General features: G+C 40.2%; 1 protein-coding gene across 1 annotated transcript in view; it reads left to right on the top strand.

The window, feature by feature from the left end:
- Positions 1-24,789, top strand: part of lekr1 (Leucine-, glutamate- and lysine-rich protein 1) — a 172,923-nt gene extending 148,134 nt beyond the window's left edge. The window contains exons 12-14 of the mRNA XM_073041054.1: positions 18,460-18,624; positions 20,717-21,016; positions 22,848-24,789. Coding sequence (XP_072897155.1) covers positions 18,460-18,624; positions 20,717-21,016; positions 22,848-23,225 — 843 coding nt within the window. The 3' untranslated portion in view covers positions 23,226-24,789. The remainder of the gene's footprint in view (positions 1-18,459; positions 18,625-20,716; positions 21,017-22,847) is intronic.
- Positions 24,790-25,749: the final 960 nt, after the last annotated feature.

Raw genomic sequence — 25,749 nt, 5'->3', positions numbered from 1 at the left:
TGGGTAGAACTGAGGAATGAGAAAGGTATGACCACATTAATAGAATTATATTACAGACCACCCAGCTATCTGCGGTGTTTAGAGGAGCAAACTTGTAGTGAGATTGCAAACTGTTGTAAGAAACAGAAGGTAGTGATAGTAGGTGATTTTAACTTTCCACGTATTGATTGAGACTCCTATACTGTAAACGGCTGGATGGGAAAGAGTTTGTCAAATGTGTTCAGAAAAGTTTCCCTATTCAGTACATAGGAGTCCCAAATACAGAGAGTGTGATACTGGATCTCCTATTAGGGACAGGGAAGATGACAGAAGTTTGAGTAGGGGAACACTTTGCATCTCATGATCATAATGTTACTAATTTCAAGGTAATGATGGAAACGGAGAGGTCTAGTCCTCAGGTTGAGATTCTCAGTTAGTTAGGGGAGATAAATTTATAAGGCTTGAGAAGGTGTTCCCTCGGACCCTGTGGGAGGCTAATGCAGAAGCTGAAGGGGCCCTAGCCACAGGTGAGATGTCAGAGTTGTTCCATTAAGAAAGGCTCTGTGAAAAGGACAGGAAATTATAGGCTGATGAGCTTGACATCAGCAGTGGAAATGTTATTGGAAGGAATTCTAAGGGACCTGGTATATAGGTATTTGGATAGACAGGGACTGATTAGGGATGTTTATATAGCTTTGTGCAAGGGAAGTCATTTCTAACTAACCTTATAGAGTTTTTTTGAGAAAGTTACCAGAAAAAGTGATGAAAGCAAGGCAGTGGATGTTGACTACATGGACTTTAGCCAGGCTTTTGACAAAGTTGGTCAAGAAGGCTCTGGTGCTTGGCATTCAAAATGAGGTAGTAAAATGGATTAGACATTGGCTTTGGGGAAGAAGTTAAAGAATGGTTGTAGATAGTTGCTTCTCTGACTAGTGGTGTGCCACAAGGATTGGTGCTGGGTCCATTGTTGTTTGTCATTTGTATCAGTGACCTAGATAATAATGTGGTAAAATGGATCCGCAGATTTGCGGATGGTAGGAAGATTGGGATTCTAGTGGACAGTGAGAAAGACTATCAAAGCTTTCAGCGGCATCTGAACCAGCTGGAAGAATGGGCTGAAAAATGGCAGATGAATTCAATGCAAACAAGTGGAGGTATTGCACTTTGAGAGGACCAACAAGGGTAGGTCACACATTGTGAGTGGTCGGGCACTGAGGAGTGTGGTAGAATGGAGGGATCTGGGAATGCAGATTGATAGTTCCTTGAAAATGGCATCACAGGTAGATAGGATTGTAAAGAAAACTTTTGGCACATTGGCCTTCATAAATCAAAATATTGAATGCAGGAGCTAGGATGTTGCATTGAAGTTGTATGAGGCCTAATTTGGAGTATTATGTGAAGTTTTGGTCACCTACCTACAGGAAAGTTAACAATAAGAATGAAAGAGTGCAGAGAAATTTTACAAGAATGTTGTCAGGATTTGAGGGCCTGAGTTATAGGGAAAGGTTGAATAGGTGAGGCCTTTATTCCTTGGAACATTGAAAAGTGAGGGGAGATTTGATAGAGGTATACAAAATTATGAGGAGTATAGATAATGTAAATGCAAGCAGGTTTTTTTCCACTGAGGTTGAGTGAGACTACAACTAGAGGTCGTGGGTTGAGGGTGAAAGGTGAAATGTTTAGTGTGCAACAAGCTGCCAGCACAATTGGTGGATGCTGGGTCGACTTCAACATTCAAGAGAAATTTGGATAGGTACATGGATGAGAGAGGTATGGAGGGCTATGGCCTGGGTGCAGGTCAATGGGATTAGGCAGATCACTGGTTCAACACAGACTAGAGAGACTGAAGGGCTTATTTCGGTGCTGGAATGTTTTAGAACTATGGCTCTACATTTCACTTTCGCTGGCAGACATTTTCATTAACTACACCTTGGCTTAATGTCATTGGTGCTCTGGAATGACTGTTTCAAGTGTTTAGAGCTGTCCTTCTCAGATGATTTACACATATTACATAAGCTGAACTTTATTTTCAGTGAACCATTTCATTAAAAATATCTGAAAATGTTGCAGTGACAACTGCAAAATTCTGCTCTTCAAGAAATCTTAATTAACTCACATATATAAACAAAGATTTTCTCTGACCTTATCCAATATTTATGCATTTTATATTGAAAAGAAATTTCAAGTGCTCTATCATAAGATGTTCAGCTCCTTTGGCACGAACATCCAACATATAATTGTGGAAAGTGGTTATCAGTTTGAGAGTGATATTGAGAATGTGCCTGAATTATGATGTATATAAAAGGTCATGACCTGAAATATTATCGCTGTTTTTCTCTCCACAATTGCCACCTGTCAATTGAGTATTTTCAGCATTTTCAGATTTATTTCATATTTCCAGCATCTGCAGCTTTTTATCTTGTTGATGCATATGCCCCAACAGATTTTTCCTGAATCTACTGCTACGTTCTTTTACTGCATTCCTTCATGGAATCTAACTGCAAACATTCAGACTTACCAGTATTCCCCAGCATTACAGCGAGGAATGGCCACATTATGCCAGGTTATAAAGAGTTGGATTTGATTTTCTATTTAGTTGATATCTTGTTTTGTGCAATTTTCCAAATGTAATAATAGCAAGTCTCAGTATTAAACAGATTATAATTCAAGAAGAAAAGTTAGGATTACTGTCAAAAATAAATTCTCTATGCAGTCTGTTTAAGATGAACAAGATTGGATTGGCATAATGATATCATGGACCAACACAATGGCACTGTAGGTAGTCTTATACTTTCAGTGTGTTGATTTTGATCCTGACCTTAGGTACTGTCTGTGTGGTGTTTGCCCTATTTTCTTATAAAAGTATGGGTTTCCTTCAGGGGCTCTGCTTTTCTCCCACATCTCAATGATTTGGTGGCTGAAACGTGAATTAGTTGAGGTAAATTACTCCTTTTGTAAGTGTCTGGTGAGAGAATTAAGGATATCAACGAGCACGTGAGAGTGGGAATAGGATTGTTGGGATAACTAACAGCTGGCACAATGACACAATATTGTAAGGAAATATCAAAAGTTTGCTTTGCATTTTCAATACAAAATTGATGAAATTTCAAGTAACAATGGACTATTGGGCTGAGTCTGTGCTCAGAATCATATTAATCTGTGTCAGATGTGAGGGATGCATCTCTCTTGCCCTCTGAATCCTCAAATAAGCCACCAAGATACCGATGGTGCCTACACTATTGGCAGTATAGCACAGAGTCCTTCCCTGAAATGACATACTGAGCTGTGATTAAAGGCAAGACCAAGACAGACCTTTGCTTCTGCCAAATCTTTCATTGGAGTATGACAGTTTTATAATTTCTTCAACATGTCTCTTGCAATTTGCAGGCCTGTATTTCTCATTGCAATTATTGAGCATTTAGATCCATTGTATTATGAGGGATTCTGACAGGGTAGCTAGTCCGAAGCTTTTTCCTAGGGTGGAAGAATCTAAAATAAGAGGCCATAGATTTAAAATAAGAGGGAGAAGATTTAAAGATGGTCTGATAGACAGGTTTTTCACTCAAAGGGTGTGGTGTTATATGAAGTGAGCTACCAAAGGAAATAAAAGTTACAATGTCTTAAAGGCATTTGGACAGGAAAGGGAAGGATATGGGCTGAATGTGGACAATTAGAATTAATATAGGCAGACATCATGATTGATACGGACTTGGTGAGCCAAGGGACCTGTTTTTGTGCTGTACAAGTTTGATTCTCTGAATTCACCTGATCTTATTCTCATGACAATTCACAAGGCAGTTTAGAGAATCTCTGCCCTACAATCCCTGGGGAAATCCAGCAGCAGCATACAGTGGCAGGTTCAGAACACAATTTCCTAAAGTTATTCTTAAACTTACCTCAAGTTTTGATTCAATAGTTACTCCATTTAGAACTACTGACCACAGCTGGGATGGTTATACTTAACAGGTAACTTTCCAGCTCATTTACAAATACAACCACACCTGCGTTGAATTAAACATATAGCTATAATCTGTTCTGTATGTTTACTTTAAAGGTAATCCCCTCAGCACTCTAATCTGTTGCTGCAAAAGTCCAGCTATCAATCTAATGCTCTTATATTCTATTTAATCTCACTCACAACTGTGTGTGTACTGAAAGAAAGTTGGTTACACCAAGCATTTGTAACTGAGTATTTAGGGCTGAGTCATTGCTTTAATCTTTCCTATAAACTCACTTAGTTATCTGTACCTTTTTCTGTTTAAATACCCGACATGATCATGCAAAGCTTTAGCACCCAGCTGTGGTTCAGTCATCATAAAAGCAAGGATGTAATGTTAAGTGTATACGGCACTGGTGCGGCCTCTCACTTGGAATATTGTGAATAGTTTTGGAAAGGATGTGCTGAAACTGGAGAGGGTTCAAACGAGGTTCACGAAAATGATTCCAGGATTAAACAATTTGTCGTTTGATGGCTCTGTGCTTGTATTCGCTAGAAATCCAAGATGGCGCCAGCAAACGATTCTTCGGCACCATCTTTCAGATAGTCAATCATTTTAGCTTTTCTATGTCTTCTACTTATTCTTTTTATCCTAATTTGCTTTTGAAACTGTTGGAACCTGTGATTTACCGTCTGTAGTTTGATCAAGTGAGCTAGTGCTCTGCTGTCCCCAAGAAAGCTCCAGGAAAGAAACGTGAGCATGAGCCACTGTGAGGAGAAGCTTAGGGATGAGATGAGAGGCCATGATCTACTACATCTCTCACCAATTAAAGCATCAAGGTAGACTGAAACATGAAGACAAATGCAGAGGAGAGTGAATGGCTCTCTGAGAAGCTACTGCTTCATGTTGCTTTCCTTGGAGGGGCCACTGGTTCAAATTGCTTTCCTGGTGAGGCCATTCGTTCGTGTCGCTTTCCTTAGAGAAGCCACTGGTTAATGTCGCTGCCCTCAGAGGGGCTGCTGGTTTGAGTTGCTGCTATTGGAGGGGCCACTGGTTTGAATCGCTGCTATTGGAGGGGCCACTGGTTTGAATCGCTGCTATTGGAGGGACCACTGGTTTGAGTCGCTGCCATCAGAGGGGCCACTGGTTTGAGTTGCTGCCATCGGAGGGGCCACTGGTTTGAGTCGCTGCCATCGGAGGGGCCACTGGTTTGAGTCGCTGCTATTGGAGGGGCCACTGGTTTGAGTTGCTGCTATCAGTGGGGCCACTGGTTTGAATCGTTGCTATTGGAGGGGCCACTGGTTTGAGTTGCTGCCATCAGTGGGGCCACTGGTTTGAGTTGCTGCTATCAGTGGGGCCACTGGTTTGAGTTGCTGCTATCAGTGGGGCCACTGGTTTGAATCGCTGCTATTGGAGGGGCCACTGGTTTGAATCGTTGCTATTGGAGGGGCCACTGGTTTGAGTTGCTGCCATCAGTGGGGCCACTGGTTTGAGTTGCTGCTATCAGTGGGGCCACTGGTTTGAGTTGCTGCTATCAGTGGGGCCACTGGTTTGAATCGCTGCTATTGGAGGGGCCACTGGTTTGAATCGCTGCTATTGGAGGGGCCACTGGTTTGAATCGCTGCCATCAGAGGGGCCACTGGTTTGAGTCGCTGCCATCGGAGGGGCCACTGGTTTGAGTCGCTGCTATTGGAGGGGCCACTGGTTTGAGTTGCTGCTATCAGTGGGGCCACTGGTTTGAATCGTTGCTATTGGAGGGGCCACTGGTTTGAATCGTTGCTATTGGAGGGGCCACTGGTTTGAATCGTTGCTATTGGAGGGGCCACTGGTTTGAGTTGCTGCCATCAGAGGGGCCACTGGTTTGAATCGCTGCCATCAGAGGGGCCACTGGTTTGAGTTGCTGCTATCAGTGGGGCCACTGGTTTGAGTCGCTGCTATTGGAGGGGCCACTGGTTTGAATCGTTGCTATTGGAGGGGCCACTGGTTTGAGTCGCTGCCATCGGAGGGGCCACTGGTTTGAGTCGCTGCCATCAGAGGGGCCACTGGTTTGAGTTGCTGCTATCAGTGGGGCCACTGGTTTGAGTTGCTGCTATCAGTGGGGCCACTGGTTTGAATCGCTGCTATTGGAGGGGCCACTGGTTTGAATCGCTGCTATTGGAGGGGCCACTGGTTTGAATCGCTGCCATCGGAGGGGCCACTGGTTTGAATCGCTGCTATTGGAGGGACCACTGGTTTGAGTCACAGCTGTCAGAGGGGCTGCTGGTTTGAGTCACTGCTTTCGGAGGGGCTGCTGATTCGAGTCGCTGCCGTCGGAGGGGCCGCTGATTCGAGTCACTGCCGTCGGAGGGGCTGCTGGTTTGAGTCGCTGCTGTCGGAGGGGCCGCAGGTTCGAGTCGCTGCTGTCAGAGGGGCCGCTGGTTTGAATCGCTGCCGTCAGAGGAGCCGCAGGTTCGAGTCACTGCCGTCGGAGGGGCCGCAGGTTCGAGTCGCTGCCGTCGGAGGGGCCGCAGGTTCGAGTCGCTGCCGTCGGAGGGGCTGCTGGTTCGATTCGCTGCCGTCGGAGGGGCCGCAGGTTCGAGTCGCTGCCGTCGGAGGGGCCACTGGTTCGAGTCGCTGCCGTCAGAGTGCAGGTTCGAGTCCCAATGCTCTCAGAGGTGTCATCGAAATTCTGAGATTTATGACTTGGAACATGGTTCAAACTAACTGTAACTCATGTTGGCGTCTTTCAGTTCTATGTTTTTTTTCACGTTCTTGCCCATTCTTTCTTGTTACCGATGGTGGGCGGGGGGTTTGGGTAATCTGTTAGTTTTTATGGGAGGGGTTGTTGGGTGTGTTTGGGTCTTGAGAGTTTTTGTTTCTTTTTCTTTTCATGTCGGGGGGATTGATGTCTTTCTTTCAATTACTTAAATGGTTTTCTGTATTTTGTGGCTGCCTGGAGAAGAGACAAATTCCAGAGTTGTATTCTGCATACATACTTTGATAATAAATGAAACTTTGAACCTTTAAATTCAGAAGAATGAGGAGTGACCTCACTGAAACCTATCGAATGGTGAAAGGCCTTGATAGAGTGAATGTAGAGAGGATGTTTCCTATGGTGGAAGAGGCTAAGACCAGAGGATACAGCCTCAGAATAGAGGAGTGTCCTTTTTAGAACGGAGTTGAGGAGGAATTTCTTTAGCCAGAGAGTGGTGAATCTGTGGAATTATTTGCCAAAGGCAACTGTGGAGGACAAGCTCCGGTATGGAGTATGGAGGACATACTTAAATGTATATTTAAGGCAGAGGTTGATAGACTCTTGATTAGTCAGGGCATGAAGAGATCCCAGAGAAGGCAGGAGATTGGAGCTGAGAGGGAAATTAGATCAGCCATGATGAAATAGCGGAGCAGACTCAATGGGCCAAATGGCCAAATTCTGTTCCTATATCTTACGGTCTTATAACAATAACCAGAATAACTTGCTTTCACTACCACGAGATCATTTACTTCCATATCTAACTCAACCCCAATGTTACTGAAAATTGGATTAAATAACACAATAAATGAAAATAAATTGCTAATATTCGACTGTGTAACATGTTCAATTGAGTTGCATCATAAATCTAAAGTTGAATTATAGTGGGATGATCCTGGGTGATTTTTCACACTGATAATGTCACTACACTGGCGATAATGACCCTACACTGCACTAAAGAAAGTAGTCAAACATAAAATATAACAATACTTCCCTTTTACCTCACCAGATAAAAATTTGTAAGAACCTGTATCTTAATGTAGCCCAAAAAATACATTCAATCAGGTGGACTTCATAATTTTGCCAGTAGATTATTGTTTTTAATTTTGGATGTAAATGAATACAGTCTGAATACAGTTCTGATACAGAGGTTTTCTTTCATATAATAAATAACAAATGTCACTCTGCCCCAGATGGTTTTATTTATTATCTCAATTGGTTTAAAACTAATGATTATTTATAGACTATTCTAAATAGGGTGCACAAATATAATACTCTTCACTGACAAAGATTAAAGAATTTGTGTAAACAATTAAGAACTGGAGCAGATTTTCTTGTTCTTACTTCTGAACTATTGGATTGGATGGCACATTTAATACTGAAAATGTATGCAGAGGTGACCCTGACTGATTTTCCATTGATTGCAGTTAATAGATAAGCTAATAGAAAGACACACAAAATGTTGGAGGAACTCAGCAGGCCAGGCAACATCTATGGAAAAAAGTAAAGTCGTTTCAGTCTGAAACCCTTCGGCAGGACATTTCAGCCTGAAACGTCAACTGTACTCAGTCATATATTTCTCAGTCGGGAATGGTGTGCAATTTGTCTGTCTCTGTGATGAACTGAAGCTATGGCCTGCAACTAACGGTTTCCTGAGCCAGTTGCAATGATGACTGGCCTCATGGCTGTGAACTCACTTTCATGAACTTTAGTTTTGGCTTTTATTTGCTCACTTTTTATTGTTTGCATGATGTGGTTTTTTTGCACATTGGGTACAGGCAGTCCGGTTATGTATGAGTTCCGATCCTGAGTCCGTCTTTAAGTCGGATTTGTACGTAAGTCAGAACAAGTACATCCAGTATTATTTAGCGTCAGTTAGTCAAACGTTTGTCTTAGTATATAGTATATATTTTACCTTTCTATGCATATAAAACACTTAAGAAACCTATGTATTCCAATAATTAAACCATTGCGTTGCTTAGTAATAATTGTAGCTTTCATCGGGGCAGGACGTTTCACATGCTCCATTATTCTCACTTTATCCGTTATCCTTTAAAATTGTTCCGATCGTTGACGGACTGTAGCCTAATGCTTTTCCAATGACCGATGGTGTTTCACCTCTTTCCAAACACTTTATTATTTCCACTTTATTTTCAATCGCGATCTCTTCCTGTCAATGGAACAGAAACACTGTGGGCAGTGGGTCCTGACCTGCGCCGGCTCTCGAGGTCTGCTGGGTCCTAACGACCACCACACTGAGACAGGCTAAATGGGACAAGTGAGGGCTGTGCTGGGTTTGGGTATTTGATCCTCCACAATATTCCACGTGGGTATTTAAACCGGAAGTAGAAATGTGTTTTTTTTTTACGAGGTCGAGTTGAGAGCTCAACATCAGCCAGTTACGGATGGTACAGGAGTCACTGGATCGACATCAACCCGGCACGGGAGTGGTCTGTCACTGGATCGAACTCGCTGATCTCACTGCGCCACCAGCCGACTGGAACGGAGGGGAGGTGTGAGAGAGGGCTGGGGTCAGGGTGAATCTTACTAAGAAAAATTTAAGCCAAATACAAAGTTAAACACTCAACACAATGTCAATGGCAGCAACTTAAAATGGCGGACGGCGTCGCGATCCGACGGCGTTCTCCTTCCTCGGTTCGTAAGTACGAGTTGTCTGTAAGTCGGATGTTCGTAACTCGGGGACTACCTGTATTTGATGGTCTTCTGTTTTAATGGGTTCTACTAGGTTTCTTTTTTTTGTGGCTGTCTGTAAGGAGATGGATCTCAAGGTTATATATAGTATACATACTTTGATAATAAATGTGCCTTAACATTTGGTAATAATATTTCCATATATTTGAAGCCCTTATCCTTGGTGCTAGAGTCACAGGTTGGAAGGTGTTGACACACATTAGCCCAGGTGAGTAATTACAGTGCATTTTATAGTTGATAAACAACACTCGTGGTGGAGGGAATGAATATTTAGGCAGGTATATGGGATACAGATATAGCAAGTTTCTTTGTTTTGGATAGAGTCCAGTTTCTTGACAGGCATCAGACCTGCACTCATGCAAATGGAGAATATTCCATCACAGCCCTGATTTGTTCCTGATAGTACCTTGTGGGCTATGGATTATCCGGAGTTAAATCGTGTGTCACAGGATGATCTGCTCCTTTTCCCTTAGCAAACTTATGGATAGATTAGAAAGTTGTATTTGCATAAATATATTCTGCATTTACAGATAATAAACCTATGTGTTTTGTCAATTTACAATAATTGTAAACAAAATAGTTGAAGATCAAAACATAGACAATATGTCATTATAAATATTAAAACTAATAAATTATAAATCTCTATTTTTCACTCTCAGTATTGTATTATGCCCTCCATTTATACAAGTGGATTTTACTTTCATAACTGGTTATACTGATTTAAATAAACATATTATTTGTCATTTTATTATACATTGTTGTGCCTTTCAGTATATACTGTAGACCAGAGTAACAATCAAATTATGTTTATAGTGATTCCTTTAATTAAATTTTGAAACATATCCAGAAATATCTCCAGTGGCTTCTACTTGAGGGTAAAACTGAGGAGCTAGCAAAACAAAATTGTGTTTTTTTTTAATATGTCTTACAGGTAAAGCTTTGTTAAGAGCATAAGGCCATTTTTTTTTTGCTGGCTCAGTCAGCCACATTGACAGAGGAGGCCTCACACAGGTCCAGAAGGGGGAGATTTGAAAAAAGGAGCTTTCACAGATTTCGGCTTTTATCTGTGGCGTAATCACAGTTGAGTCAGTGGAGGATGCTCATGCAGGTCTAGGAGAGAGAGATATTAAAAAGGAGATTTTGTGGGATTTTGATTTTAACTGGCAGTGCAGTTGCAATGAAACCAACAGAGGAGACCTCAAACAGATCTGGAAGCGAGAGATTTAAAAACGGAGCTTTTGTGGGATTTCGACTTTTATCGGTGGCATAGTCATGATTCATTAGCAAGGGCAAGTAAAAATAAGGCAAGGACAAGTGGAGTGGCCATTTTTTGAAGCAGCCATTGTACAAGTTGAACAGGGTTAGAGTGGGGATAGGCTTTGGCTCATCGGACTTAGGTGAGGTAGGTATCTGGTGAGTTTCTTCTTCTTCTTCTTCTTCTTCTTCTTCTTCATTGTTCATTTGTAAGTGCATAGTTAGAGCAGTGAGAATGGCTCCGGGGTGGTGTTGTGTTCTTTGTGTGCGACGTGGGAATCCTGGGAGACCTTCATCCTCTCAGATAACCACACCTACACCAGGTGCACCAAGCTGCAGTTCCAATACCATACCAGAAACTGAGGAGATAATAGATAGGAGCTACAGGAAGGTAGTCACTCTTAAACTGCAGGAGACAGGTAACTGGTGACTGTAAGAAGAGGGAAGGGAAATGGAAGCAAGTACAGAGTACCAATGTGGCTGTTCTCCTCATTAATAGGTATACCATTTTGGATCCTGTTGAGCGTGGGACCTACTGGGGGGGAGGGGAGGGATCCACAGTGACCGGATCTCAGGCACGTAATCTGCCGCTGTGGCTCAGAAGGGAAGGGGGCGAAGAGGACTGCTGTAGTGATAGGGGATTCCATAGCCAGAGCGGAAGGTAAGAGTTTCTTTAGACGCAGTAGAGACATGTAGGTGGTATGTTGCCTCCCAGGTGCCATGGTCAGGAATGTCTTGAATCGGGTCCATAACATTATAAAGGGGGGAGGTTGTGCAGCCAGTAGTCTTGGTATGTATTGGCACCAATGACATAGGTAGGAAAAGCAAGGAGGTCCTGAAGAGAGAATTTAGGGAGCTAGGAAGAAAGCTGCAAAGCAGGACTTCCAGGGTAGCAATTTCTGGATTGCTGCCTGTGTCACATGCCAGTGAGGGTAAGAATAGGATGACCTGGCTGATGAAGTCATGGCTGAGAAACTGGTGCGAAGAGCAGTGTTTCAGATTTCTGGATCATTGGGATCTCTTGTGGGGAAGTAAGACCTGGACACTTGAACCCAAGGGGTACCAATATCCTTGTATGCAGGTTTCCTAGAGCTGTTGGGGAGGATTTAGTTGGTGGGGGATAGGAACTGAAGTTATAGGGCTGTTGGGTTACAAGCATAGGCAGAGTGTAGTAAGATTATCAGGAAGGACAGGCAGATGATAGGGCAAAATTGCAGTCAATGGGATAAGTTGCAATATAAAGGGGGACAAAATTGGAAAGGGTAGCAGATACAGGAATGAAGATGTTATATACTTTATTCCATACAGTATATGGAATTAAGTAGTTAATCCTGTAGCATAGTTGGGAGCTTAACGTCAAAGGATACACATTGTATCAAAAAACAGGCAGGAAGGCAAAGGGAGCAGTGTTGCTCTGTTAGTAAAAAATGAAATCAGCTCATTAGAAAGATCGGAAAGTGTAGAATGCCTGTGGGTAGAGTTAAGAGACTGCAAGGGTAAAAAAGAGCCTGATGGGGGTTATATATAGGCCTCCAAACAGTAGCCATGATGTGGGCTACAAATAACAATGGGTGATAGGAAATACCTGTGAAAGGAGAAATGTTACGATAGTCAGATAAGCATGTAATTGAGAAAAGCAGTTTGGTACTGAATTCCAAGAGAGAGTATTTGTAGAATGCCTACAAGATGGCTTTTTAGAGCAGCTTGTGGTTGAGTCCACTAGCAGATCAGCTATTCTGGATTAGGTGTTGTGTAATGAACCAGATTTCAGATTTGATTAGGGAGCTTAAGGTAAAGGAACCCACAGCTGACAGTGATCGTAATATGATAGAACTTACAGGGAGGGCAATCTGAGAGGGAAATACTAAAGTCGGATGTATTAATATTACAGTGGAGTAAAGGGACTTTCAAAGGCATAAGAGAGGACCTGGCCAAAGATTCTTGGAAGGGGACTAGCAGGGACAATGGTAGAGCAGCAATGGCTGGAATTTCTGAAAGCAATTCAGTAGGCACAAGGTAGCTGCATCCCAAAAGAGTAGTATTCTAAAAGGAGGGTGACTAAACAGTGGCTAACAAGGGACATTAAAGCCAACATAAAAAAGAGAGGATGTATAATACAGCAAAGACTAGTGGGAAATTAGAGGATTGGGAAACTTTTAAAAACCAACAGAAGGCAATTTAAATAAGCCATGTGGGGAAGAGATGAAATATGAAGTTAAGCTAGCCAATAATATCAAATAGAATACCAAACTTTATTTTCAGATATATAAAGAGTAAAAGAGAAGTGAGATCAGATATTAGACTGCTGGAAAATGATGCTGGAGAGGTAGTAATGAGAGACAAGGAAATGGCAGACAAACTAAATAAGAATTTTGCATCATTTGTCACTGTGGAAAACACAAGTAGCATGCCTATAGTTTGACAGTGTCAGGGCAGAAGTGAGTGCAGTTGCTATTATTAGGGAGAAGGTGCTTGGGAAACTGAAAGGTCTGAAGGTAGTTAAGTCACCCGGTCCAGATGGACTACACCCCAGAATTCTGAAAAAGGTAGCTGAAGAGATTGTGGAGGTATTAGTAATGATCCTTCAAGAATCAATAGAGGACTTGAAAATTGCAAGTGTCACTCCACTCTTCAAGAAGATAGAGAGGCTAGAAGAAAGAAAATTATAACCAGCTAGCCTGACCTCAGTGGTTGGGAAGAAATTGGAGTTGATTGTTAAGGATGTGATTTCGGTGTACTTGGAGGCTCATGAGAAAGTAGGCATGGTTTCCTTAAGGGAAAATCTTGCTTGACAAATCTGTTGGAATTTTTTGAAGAAATAACAAACAGGATAGACAAAATAATTTGGTGGATGTTGGATTTTCAGAAGACCTTTGACAAGGTGCCGCACATGAGGCTGCTCAGCAAGGTAAGAGATATGATCCCATGTGCTACAAGAAAGATACTAGAATGGATAGAGCATTGGCTCATTGGCAGGAAGAGAAGAGTGGGAATAAAGAGTCTTCTGGATGGCTGCCGATAACTAGTGGTGTTCCACAGGGCTCAGTGTTGGGACTGCTTCATTTTATATTGTATATCAATGATTTGGATGGCGGAATTGATGGCTTTGTGGCCAAGTTTGCAGATGGTGGGAAGGTATGTGGAGGGACAGGTAGTGTTGAGGAAGTAGGGAGGCTGCAGGAGGACTTTGATTAGGAGGTGGGCAAAGTGACAGTTGTAATATAGTGTCACGAAGTGTATGGTCATGCACTTTGGTAGAAGGAATAAAAGCATTTTCTAAGCAGAGAGAAAATTCTAAAATCAGAGGTGTAAAAGGAATTGAGAGTCCTTGTGCAGGATTCTTTAAAAGTTAATTTGCAGGTTGAGTCGGTTATGAGGAAGGCAAGTACAATGTTAGCATTACTTTCAAGAAGACTAAAATATAAAAGCAAGAATGTAATAATGCTGAGACTTCATAAAGGCACTGGTGAGATCTCACTTAGAGTATTGTGAGAAGTTTAGGACCCCTTATTTAAGAAAGAATGTGCTAACATGGGAGGGGGTTCAGGGGAAGTTCACGTGAATGATTCTGGGAATGAAAGACTTACCTTATAAGGAAGGATTAATGGCTCTGGGCCTGTACTCGCTGGAATTTAGAAGAATGAGCGAGGGATCTCAAAGTCTATCAAATATAGAAAGGCCTAGATAGAATGGATGTGAAAAGAATGTCTCCTATGGTGGGGGAGTCTTGGACCAGAGGGTCCAACCTCAGAATAGAAGAATATCCATTTGGAACAAAGTTTTCTTTAGCCAGAGGATGGTGAATCTGTGGAATTCATTGTGGAATGTTGGTGATTTTTCTTTGTCAAAAATGTAATAGTGTAACATCTGTAAGTTTCTGTGTTTTTTTGTGTGAAGTTAATAACTCATCAATAACTTTAGTAAGGCATTTGACAAGGTTCCACACAGTAGGCTTATTCAGAAAGTCAGAAAGATCCAGGGAAGTTTGGCAGGTGGATTCTGAATTGGCTTGCCAGCAGAAAGCAGAGGGTTGTGGTGGAGGGAGTACATTCAGATTGGAGGGTTGTGACTAGTGGTGTCCCACAAGGATCTGTTCTGGGACCTCTACTTTTTGTGATTTTTATTTATGACCTGGATGTGGGGTAGAAGGGTGGGTTGGCAAGTTTGCAGATGACACAAATGTTGGTGGTGTTGTGGATAGTGTAGAGGATTGTTGAAGATTGCAGAGAGACATTGATAGGATACAGAAGTGGGCTGAGAAGTGGCAGATGGAGTTCAACCCAGAGAAGTGTGAGGTGGTACACTTTGGAAGGACAAACTCCAAGCAGAGCACAAAGTAAATGGATACTTGGTAGTGTGGAGCAGCAGAGGGATCTGGGGCTACATGTCCACAGATCCCTGAAAGTTGCCTCACAGGTAAATAGGGTAGTTAAGAAAGCTTATGGGGTGTTAGCTTTCATCAGTCGAGGGATAGAGTTTAAGAGTCACGAGGCAATGATACAGCTCCATAAAACTCTGGTTAGGCCACACCTGGAGTACTATGTCCAGTTCTGGTCGCCTCACTATAGGAAGGATGTGGAAGCATTGGAAAGGGTACAGAGGAGATTTACCAGGATGCTGTCTGTTTTAGAGAGTATGCATTATGATCAGAGATTAAGGGAGCTAGGGTTTTACTCTTTGGAGAGAAGGAGGATGAGAGGAGACATGATAGAGGTATACAAGATATTAAAAGAAATAGATAGAGTGGACAGCCAGCGCCTCTCCCCCAGGGCACCACTGTTCAATACAAGAGGACATGGCATTAAGGTAAGGGGTGGGAAGTTCAAAGGGGATATTAGAGGAAGGGTTTTTACTCAGAGAGTGGTTGGTGTATGGAATGCACTGCCTGAGTCAGTGGTGGAGGCAGATACACTAGTGAAATTTAAGAGACTACTGGTCAGGTATACGGAGGAACTTAAGGTGGGGGGTTATATGGGAGGCAGTGTTTAAGGGTCGGCACAACATTCTGGGCCAAAGGGCCTGTACTGTCCTGTACTATTCTATGTTTAAATCTGGTCAAGGAGAAAAGAAGAGCTTACGAAAGGTTCAAAAAACTACCGGTAGGTAATGATAGGATTCTAGAAGATTATAAGACTAGCAGGAAGGAGCTTAAGAATGAAATTAGGAGAGCCAGAAGGGGCCATGAGAAGGCCTTGGCGGACAGGATTAAGGAACCCCCCCAAGGCATTCTACAAGTATGTGAAGAGCAAGAGGATAAGACATGAGAGAATAGGACCAATCAAGCGTTACAGTGGAAAAGTGTGTATGGAACCGAAGGAAATAGCGGAGATACTTAATGAATACTTTGCTTCAGTATTCACTACGGAAAAAGATCTTGGTGATTGCAGGGATGACTTGCAGTGGACTGAAAACCTTAAGCAAGTAGATATTAAGAAAGAGGATGTGCTGGAGCTTTCGGAAAGCATCAAGTTGGATAAGTCACCGAGACCGGACGGGATGTACCCCAGGCTACTGTAGGAAGCGAGGGAGGAGATTGCTGAGCTTCTGGCAATGATCTTTGCATCATCAATGAGGACGGGAGAGGTTCCGGAGGATTGGAGGGTTGAGGATGTTGTTCCCTTATTCAAGAAAGGGAGTAGGGATAGCCCAGGAAATTATAGGCCAGTGAGTCTTGCTTCAGTGGTTGGTAAGTTGATGGAGAAGATCCTGAGAGGGAGGATTTATAAACATTTGGAGAGGCATAATATGATTAGGAATAGTCAGCATGGCTTTGTCAAAGGTAGGTCGTGCCTTATGAGCCTGATCGAATTTTTTGAGGATGTGACTAAACACATTGATAAAGGTAGAGCCGTAGATGTAGTGTATATGGATTTTAGCAAGATATTTGATACGGTACCCCATGCAAGGCTTATTGAGAAAGAAATGAGGCATGGGATCCAAGGGGACATTGCTTTGTGGATCCAGAACTGGCTTGCCCTCAGAAGGCAAAGAGTGGTTATAGACGGGTCATATTCTGCATGGAGGCCAGTGACCAATAGTGTGCCTCAAGGATCTGTTCTGGGACCCCTACTCTTTGTGATTTTTATAAATGACCTGGATAAGGAAGTGGATGGATGGGTTAGTAAATTTGCTGATAACACAAAGGTTGGAGGTGTTGTGGATAGTGTGGAGGGCTGTCAGAGGTTACAACGGGACATTGATAGGATGCAAAACTGGGCTGAGGTGGCAGATGGAGTTCAACCCAGATAAATGTGAGGTGGTTCATTTTGGTAGGTCAAATATGATGGCAGAATATAGTATTAATGGTACAACTCTTGGCACTGTGGAGGATCAGAGGGATCTTGGGGTCCGAGTCCATAGAACACTCAAAGCTACTGCACAGGTTGACTCTGTGGTTAAGAAGGCGTACGGTGCATTGGCCTTCATCATCCAAGGGATTGAGTTTAAGAGCCGAGAGGTAATGTTACAGCTATGTAGAACTCTGGTCAGGCCTCACGTGGAGTACTGTGCTCAATTCTGGTCACCTCATCACAGGAAGTATGCGGAAACTATAGAAAATGGTGCAGAGGAATTTTCCAAGGATGTTGCCTGGATTGGGGAGCACATTGGATCCCCAATGGGAGGCATTGATCGTGTGGATAGTCAGGCTTTTCCCCAGGGCTGAAATGGCTAGCACAAGAGGGCATAGTTTTAAGGTGCTTGGAAGTAGGTACAGAGGTCAGGGGTAAGTTTTTTTACGCAGTGAGTGGTGAGTGTGTGAAATGGGCTGCCGGCGGTGGTGGTGGTGGAAGCGGAAATGATAGGGTCTTTTAAGAGACTCCTGGATGGCTGCATGGAGCTTGGAAGAATAGAGGGCTATGGGTAAAGCCTAGGTTATTTCTAAGGTAGGGACATGTTCGGCACAGCTTTGTGGGCCGAAGGACCTGTATTGTGCTGTAGGTTTTCTATGTTTTTATGTTTCTATTACTCTCCCTATCTACCTCTGATCTACAAACTAGGGGCAAATTACGGTGTCCAATTAACTTATCAACAGTATGTAATTGGGATGTGGGAGGAAATAAGAGCACCCGGAGGAAACCCTCAAAGTCAAAGACAGAATTTGCAAACTCCAGACAGACAGCACCCAAGATGAAAGTTGAACCCATATTTCTGGTTCAGTGGGGCAGCGCTTCTACTAGCTATGTCTTTTTGCCAGCCAATGCACATTTTGATGTTACTTCTGCCAAATTCCTTTATAGAGGCAGGTCTCCTGAATGTGCAAGATGCAAGCACAGATTCCCAGTCTCAATGAAAATGTCTTTCAGAGTACATCATCAATGGCCCGTTTGCTACTTCGCCTTTCCTTATCCAGTACCTGATACTGATCTGACATGCCTCCCTGCCTCTACTGATGGTTCACCATCTTATCCTGACTCAGTGAAGTGCTGATTCTACTCCTGCAAAATAAAGTTCGGATCCTCCTTATCCAGCATACTTCAACTAACATACTGTACGTAGAATCCTTACACAGTGTTATTTTTACACAACTTCAGCAGCACAGAACAGTTTCTAGACATTAGTCATTCCATTGAGTATTTAACAATTTCTCCAATTCATACAAACAAAACGAATAAATTATTAGTTTAATTCAAGAATAACTGATAATGTTGTTTAATCATAATAATTATTTTATTGGAAAATATGCATTGATCATCTTTCTGTGTAACAACAGCAAATCAGAAGCAAATACATAAGGAAATTTTTGTTAATTGAATTTTAAATTGTTGACACAAAGAGTGTTAGCAGCAGAGTACTTGTAAGGGCATAAACCTAAACAGTAAAGATTCTATATTGTTTTGTCTGCAGATGGATTCAGAGCTGTCCAAGCAGCATGAGAAACATTGCACAGAACTCAAAGAGTTAACACAGCAAATGAAGGAAGAGGCAAAGTTTCAATTAGATATTGAGAGAGAAAGACATCAGGAACTAATAACTAAATACAGAGAAGAATTTAAGACACTCCAGGCAAAGGTAATGGCTTCTAACATCCTGTTATCCCAAGAATTGTACTCCCACTTCTGATATTTTGTTTTGTAGTTATTATTACATGCTTGTTTGTTTGATACAAAGGGCCAAGGAAGAAATGTCTTCCCCTTAGTTTCATGTTCATTTGGATTATTCTGAAAATAGCGTGAAAAATGGCAATTGTCTCAATGTTTTATTTAGCAAAAATATAAAGTGCACAAATCTCATAAGAGACTTTACATTAGAATTATACTGTATCTCCTGCACTGTCCATATATTATTTTTTTCATATTTGATACAGATTATACCATCACAGCATAACTTTGTCATCAATCTATGAACATCACAACACTTATTAAAGAAAATTATAGGGAATGAACAGTGTCTGAAATATTTAGCAGTGGAAAATAACTGTGAAAACAATGAATCATTTGTTATGAAATGTTGTTGGTCATTTAAGAGGGAAGGGTAAAAAATGGCAATATTGAGCTGTCACATCCTCAGGATTTCTAAAACACCTCATGGACTACATAGGCACTGTTGCTCTGGAGGGAACATGACAAAGCAAGAGCTAATAAATAGCAAAGCATATTAAATGCAATAAAATAAGAAATGGTAGTATTGCTGAAATCATAAACATTGTGCATTGTTTAAAAGCACGCACAAAAACGCTAGAGGAACTCAGCAGTTCAGGCAATATTTGTGGAGGGAAATGAACAGTCAATGCTTCAGGCCAAGATCCTTTTTCAAGACTGGAAATAAAGAAGGCAGAAGTCAAAATAAAAGGATGAAGGGAGGGGAGGAGCACAAATTGGCAGGTGATTGGTGAATCCAAGTGACAGGGTGAAGGTGAGTAGGTGGGGGGTGTGAGTGAGAAAGATGTATAGAGGGGGAGTTGGGTAGCTCATGCCTCCTTATTCCCCACCCTTTTGTTCTGGCTTCAGTCTTCTTTATTTCCAGTCCTGATAAAGTGTCTTGGCCCAAAATATCGACAGTTCATTTCCCTCTTTATATGCTTGCTGAATTTTTTGTGTGTTGCTCCATTCTAGCATCTGTATTGTGTGTCAAAATAGTTTAAAAATATATTTTAAAACAATGGACTGCCAATGCAGTCTGCTTTTCAATCATTCCAAGGGTTTTCCTTTATATATTTCCCTCAGTGGACTTCTGCACAACATTTTTAATTGTATAACACACACAAAATGCTGGTGGAACACAGCAGGCCAGGCAGCATCTATAGGGAGAAGCGCTGTTGACGTTTCGGGTTCGTCCCGAAACGTCGACAGCGCTTCTCCCTATAGATGCTGCCTGGCCTGCTGTGTTCCACCAGCATTTTGTGTGTGTTGTTTGAATTTCCAGCATCTGCATATTTCCTTGTGTTTGATCTTTAATTGTATGTCTGTTTAAATAATTCTCCTCATTCCTTGTTGTTTGCATCATTTTATTTAGCTCTTTGTTCCATATTTTTATGTTGCACTCTGTGTTTTGAATTCCAAAAGTTGAAAAATAATGATTCATATGAAAAGTCAGCCAAGCTAAACAAAATGAAGTTTTGACAATATCCACCATTAAAAAGTTATAGTATTAGGAAACTGGACTTGAACTTATTCACTCTGAATGGTGTGTAGTTAATGTAAAACATGTGCAGTATTCTTTGATGGAGTTCCAATTTTTTAACTGTTTTTGTAATCGACATTAAAAATAATCATCTTTTATTTTAAACCTATTTTCCTTAAGAATTTATTGTTCTAACGAAAGAACTTTGACATGAAAAATTGGCTTTGTTCCTCATGTCACACAAGGAATATCTAACCTTACCACCATTTTCTATTTTTACTCATTGTTTATTTTTTACCAAGGATCCTGACTGTGTTACCTTCCAAAAGTGATAGCTATTCCTCATTAACTGAAAAACACTTCTGCTGAATTATTAGTATTTCAGAGATTATAATTAAACAATTGTACACAGCTATTGAATTGAAACATTGAGTGCAATAAGATCCTAACAATGGGAAATCTTGTTTTCATAAAATTACAGTATGTTTCTTAAACTTAACTATGTTTCTGTGAGTTAAGTTTTTCAGTGTTTTATTATCAGGTTCCTGAATTGGTCAGTGCTGCCACCAGTAAATTACAGATGGAAGTAAACAGGATGAAATCAAAGCTTCAAGAAACCCAGTGCCAGATAACACAGAAAGACCATTGCAAAGATGATGAAATCAGTAAACTGGTTAAAATAAACTCTCAGCTGGAGATTCGGTTAAAACAAGAACAGAACAAAGTAGAGTTCATGAATGAGGGATTTAAGAGTGAAATGCAACAGAAATCCGCAGAGATAAGAGAAAGCAAGCAAGAGATACTGCAACTAAAAGAAGCGCTAGACCAGGCTGAGAAAGAGGTATGGATCTATATATTCATAGCAAAAGTCTACGTTAAAGTATTTTTGTAAGACAGCTCCCTAACAATTCAACAGGTTTATTCATAGGGTAATTGTGCAGCGCAGAACAGGAACACAAATTTTTTAACCCTCTGTGTGTTGATTTCTAGTTACTGGAAGCATCTACATATCAGTTGTAAATGTATTCAAGGACGTTATTCAAAAACATGGATATTATATTCATTGATTTCTGTTTGAAACCACAAGTTTCTATCCTCACCAGTTGAGAATTTGTCTGAAAGTGAAAGGGGCAGAGGAAGGTAGTTTTATTGCACAGTTGTTGATAACAGCAAGCAAAAACTGAATCTGGGATTCTAGGCTTCTAAACTTTATTGGTAATCACTGTAATTTCAAGTACAGGCTTATAATATTAGTAGTCATATTATTATCCACTGTAAACAAGAGCATGGCACAATAGCAAAATTTCAGTGTAATCCCTAAAAAAGGCAAAAGTAAGACCCATTTACAAGCTGTTAGTATCTAATATTGCTGGGATCTTAAGTGGGGTAGAATTTCTGAGTTTCAGGGATGAATGATGATTTTTGTTGATGTCTGAAATATCTCTGATTATAAGCAGCAGGAGAAGACTCTAGAGCTTTGCATTCTCATACCCTGTTCTCTCAACTTTTACTGAGCATTCCTCAAAGCCTTGCTCAAAATATTCAATGTTGATTGATCTTCTAGAGGATGAGGAATATTGGCAGTGATATTACCAAAATTCTAATCTAACCAAAGGTTACCACAGGAATGATTGTGCCAGTATGGAGGGTAATGGTTATCATGCAGGCAGCAGGGACAAATATTGTTAAACATTTAATTACTAGTTTAATTAATTTGCCAGAACATCATGGGCCTAAGTACTATATCATTTTATGATCTGTGTTCTGTGAGCATACAATCTGTATCTTAAAATATTGTGTTTATGGAAATGATTTCAAGCAACATTAGATACAGTTAATGTCATTACTTTCAAATGTTGGATCTATTGATTTCAGAGGAGCCAAATTTAAGAAGCAAAGCAAGATGCTTAACTTATGCTGTGTAGCATAGTTCAAAGTGATGAACTTTTAAGCATATGCAAGTGTTTTTCTTGCTAACTAATAGTTAACATATCGGCAGAACTGAATGTATTGTGCTGCGGTGTCATTGTCAGTCAAATATGTGCCAATATTTGCACTAGAATAATGGCTACATGAGGTATGATTTCTGAGTGAGATGTATAGTATAGTTTTCTAGTGAAGGCTCAATACCTTCAAGGGATGAGGAAGAATTAGTAATTATGGATTAGTAAAGTACAAAGAGAGATAAAAACTTGATCCAGCATACAAACATCCCAAATATTTTGATTGCTGGCTTAGCTTCCCTCTCTAAGTCTTTAAATGAGTCACCGAATAGAAATCAAGGTACATTTTCTGAGATAATATTGTTATCATACTGTATAGTCCTCAATAGGAACATATTTCAGAAAGTGGGGGAAAATAGTCACTCTCCCAGTTTTTGAAAACATCTTTCCTTTAGAAAATGCATTATCTTATCAGTGATATCATGAAATAATTTTTTTTCGCTAACAGTTATTCCATTTTACAAGTCTAATGTTTTTAAGAATGTAATTTAATGTGGATAGTATTGGTTGTTTAATTACTTTTAACTGTCAGGTAAGTTCAATAATACTCTAATCTTGGCTTCTTGTGTTTCACACTATACAGATTTCCAGTTCAATTTATTCAGTCCTATGAAAATTATAAGCATTTTCTGTACATAAAGCATGACTGCTGTATGTTTCTATTTGCAGAATACTTTTCTTGCAGAAACTGTGCGCAGAGAATGTGAGGAGCGTTACGAGCTCACTGAAGCTCTGAGTCAAGCCAAAGAACAGTTGATGGAATTAAAAAGACTCAGTGGAGAACCTTCACCTTCTTACTATTCAATCAGCCAAAGAAGTATCAGCTCTTCTTCAAGTAATCAGGAATGTAAGACTCAAAGATCTCCCTCCAACAGCAGTAGGTCTAAAGTCAATGGCCTTCAAGGGCACCCAGCAAAAGCTAATTCCTTACATAGTGCTGGATGCTCTGCTTTACCAGCCATTCCAATACTCCATCCATCCAAAGGCAGTACATTATCTGCAAGTGAAATCAAACAAAGGATTGCAGCTTCAGTAAAGAGAAAATAGTCTGCTTCCAAATTCAAGATGCAGGTATTTGAGAAAGAAATCATCTTGAATAGACTGTTCATCTTTGTTCATTCTTCATCATGTTAGGTTCTAGAGATGAATTTAAACTATGTGTTTTCAGCAAAAAATACAACACTGTTATGTATTCATAGAAATCCATGAATAATTTTAATACAGTTGAACAGAATGATTCTGACATTACAGAACTGCTTGCTGACAAATACAATCACCTACTTATGTAGAATTCTTCCTTGTACTTTCTCGAGTGTTTATATACTTTCATTTTGAGCTTGGAGGGTTACAAACCACACAAAATGCTGGAGGAACTCAGCAAGCCAGGCAGCATCTATGGAAAAGAGTAGACAGTCGATGTTTCGGGCCGAGACCCTTCAGCAATCCTGCTGAAACATCTCGTCCCGAAACATTGACTACTCTTTTCCATAGATGCTGCCTGGCCTGCTGAGTTCCTCCAGCATTTTGTGCGTGTTGCTTAGATTTCCAGTATCTGCAGATTTTCTCTTGTTTGTGAGGGTTACAAAGTACTTACAAACTAACTAAAGATTTAACCAGAGCCCCTAATTAAAATGACAGAGATCTATGTTCTTATTTTTGTACACATTCCAATTCTGTCTCCTTTAAAAATATCCAAACAAACCACTGGGATTCACTTCCAAACGTTATCAACATATACCTTAAGTTTTGATAATTGGTGCTTCTGTTCCAGATCGCCATGCTCATTTGCCCCATTTGTAAATATATTCCTTTTCTGCAACCTTAATCTTTGACTACTTTTTATTATTGTGCTCTTCACCACACAGAAATGCATCTTCATAACATGCTTCATCATAAATTACAGGGAAGGAACCTCAGCAAGACTCTGTCTATGAAGTCCACTTGGAAACCTTTTTTTTACTTCTGCACGATAAGACTTTGGAGTGACAGGCACTGATAAAACTCTTCATTGGCTTGCCATGCACTACATGTTGAATGTCTTTTTCCAAATATCAAAGAATTTCCAGGCCGAGAGGTCTGCAGTACCATTGTACTTTATTGTTGCTTCAATGAAATCTATACAGGTGGTTAAATCTATCCTTTCATTTTGAAATCTGCATTGCCTATATTCTTTCTCATAATTTTGAGTTCCATAAAGTTTTGTGTTAAACTTTGAATAAAGATTCCATTATTTGACCTACCATAGACAGTGAACCATCCTAGATTTGTTCCATATTGTGTTATAAACACACGTTGCTTTAGCTTTCTATCAATCCTGAGACTGTTTCCTTACTGATTTTTTGTGTATATATAAGATGTAATCCAACCAGTGCAATTTTATACCTTTAAATTTGTTTTGCATATCTATTCACTTTAACTTTATTGATATATCAAACATCTTTTCTTGTTTCTCATTTGAGAATTACTTTAACTTCAAATTAAAAGCAACATTAAATTTTGAATTTGTTCTTGGTAAATACACCAAAACAAATTCATCTTTCACAATAATAACTTGTAGCCATGAAAACTGTATAGTTCAGCATTATGAAATTACTTAAAATATTTGTTTGTAATGATGATTATTTTTAAAATACTTGAATAGCTAAAAACAAAAAGTACATTTTCTAAATAAAAGTCTTCAAATTAATGGAAAAAAATCTTACTTGTTATTTTATTCTGTAAAGTTAACTGTGTAATTCCCATTTTGCTTTAAAATCCTATCATATAACAGCTAAAGACAATTCTAAAAAGACCACTGAAACCATATATAACATTGACAAACAGGTTTCTGAAATGTTAAAAGCACACTGAAAAATCTATGGGATTTCAAAAGAAAAATATTATTTTCTTAATCTTCAGCATCCAATAAGTTAAAATCATCTGATGCTATTCAGCTGCTTCTGGGTCTCAAGAATGTATTCGGGTGCATTCCAAAAAAGTAGGTTTGGATCTCAGACAGTTTGATAAACAAATCCATTTGAATTCATGAACAGTGTTATTATGTTTGAAGTAACACATGGAAGAGTTTACTGGGGTAAAATCTATAAGCTAATTGCTGCATTTATTCAAGGGCCTTTTTGTAACTGGTGGAGCACAAACTATGCTGTCAGATATTGGACTTGATGCAAGTGAAAATGTAATTTGATTACGCCAGTTCAGTTCCACTCATTTACTTAATTTATTCTGTAAGTATTTATCAGGTAGCCTTACATTAAGTATACACATCATGTTTATTAGGGAAAGCACCACAAATTGTAATTATTTTAAGCCCATGTTGGATTGGATTTCAAATTTAGGTATTCTGAAACCATTACTATTTTACAATAGTACATGCTAACAATATCAAAATGGTAAATAATTTCAGATTTGCCTTTTTAAAGAAAAGGATCAACTGAAGTTACCAATTTATCAAATATAAACATAGACTGAAGTACTAAAAATGTGTAATTCTCTTCACTAACATTTTCAGTAACCTTGATTTTCTACTCATGAACACATGCAAATAATTGATCACACATTTAGGCAGGCCCTC

Source organism: Hemitrygon akajei, chromosome 3 (genome assembly GCF_048418815.1).
Source record: "Hemitrygon akajei chromosome 3, sHemAka1.3, whole genome shotgun sequence".
NCBI lineage: Eukaryota > Metazoa > Chordata > Chondrichthyes > Myliobatiformes > Dasyatidae > Hemitrygon > Hemitrygon akajei.
The sequence above is the reverse complement of the archived record's forward strand: the minus strand, read 5'-3'. Positions and strand labels throughout refer to the sequence as shown.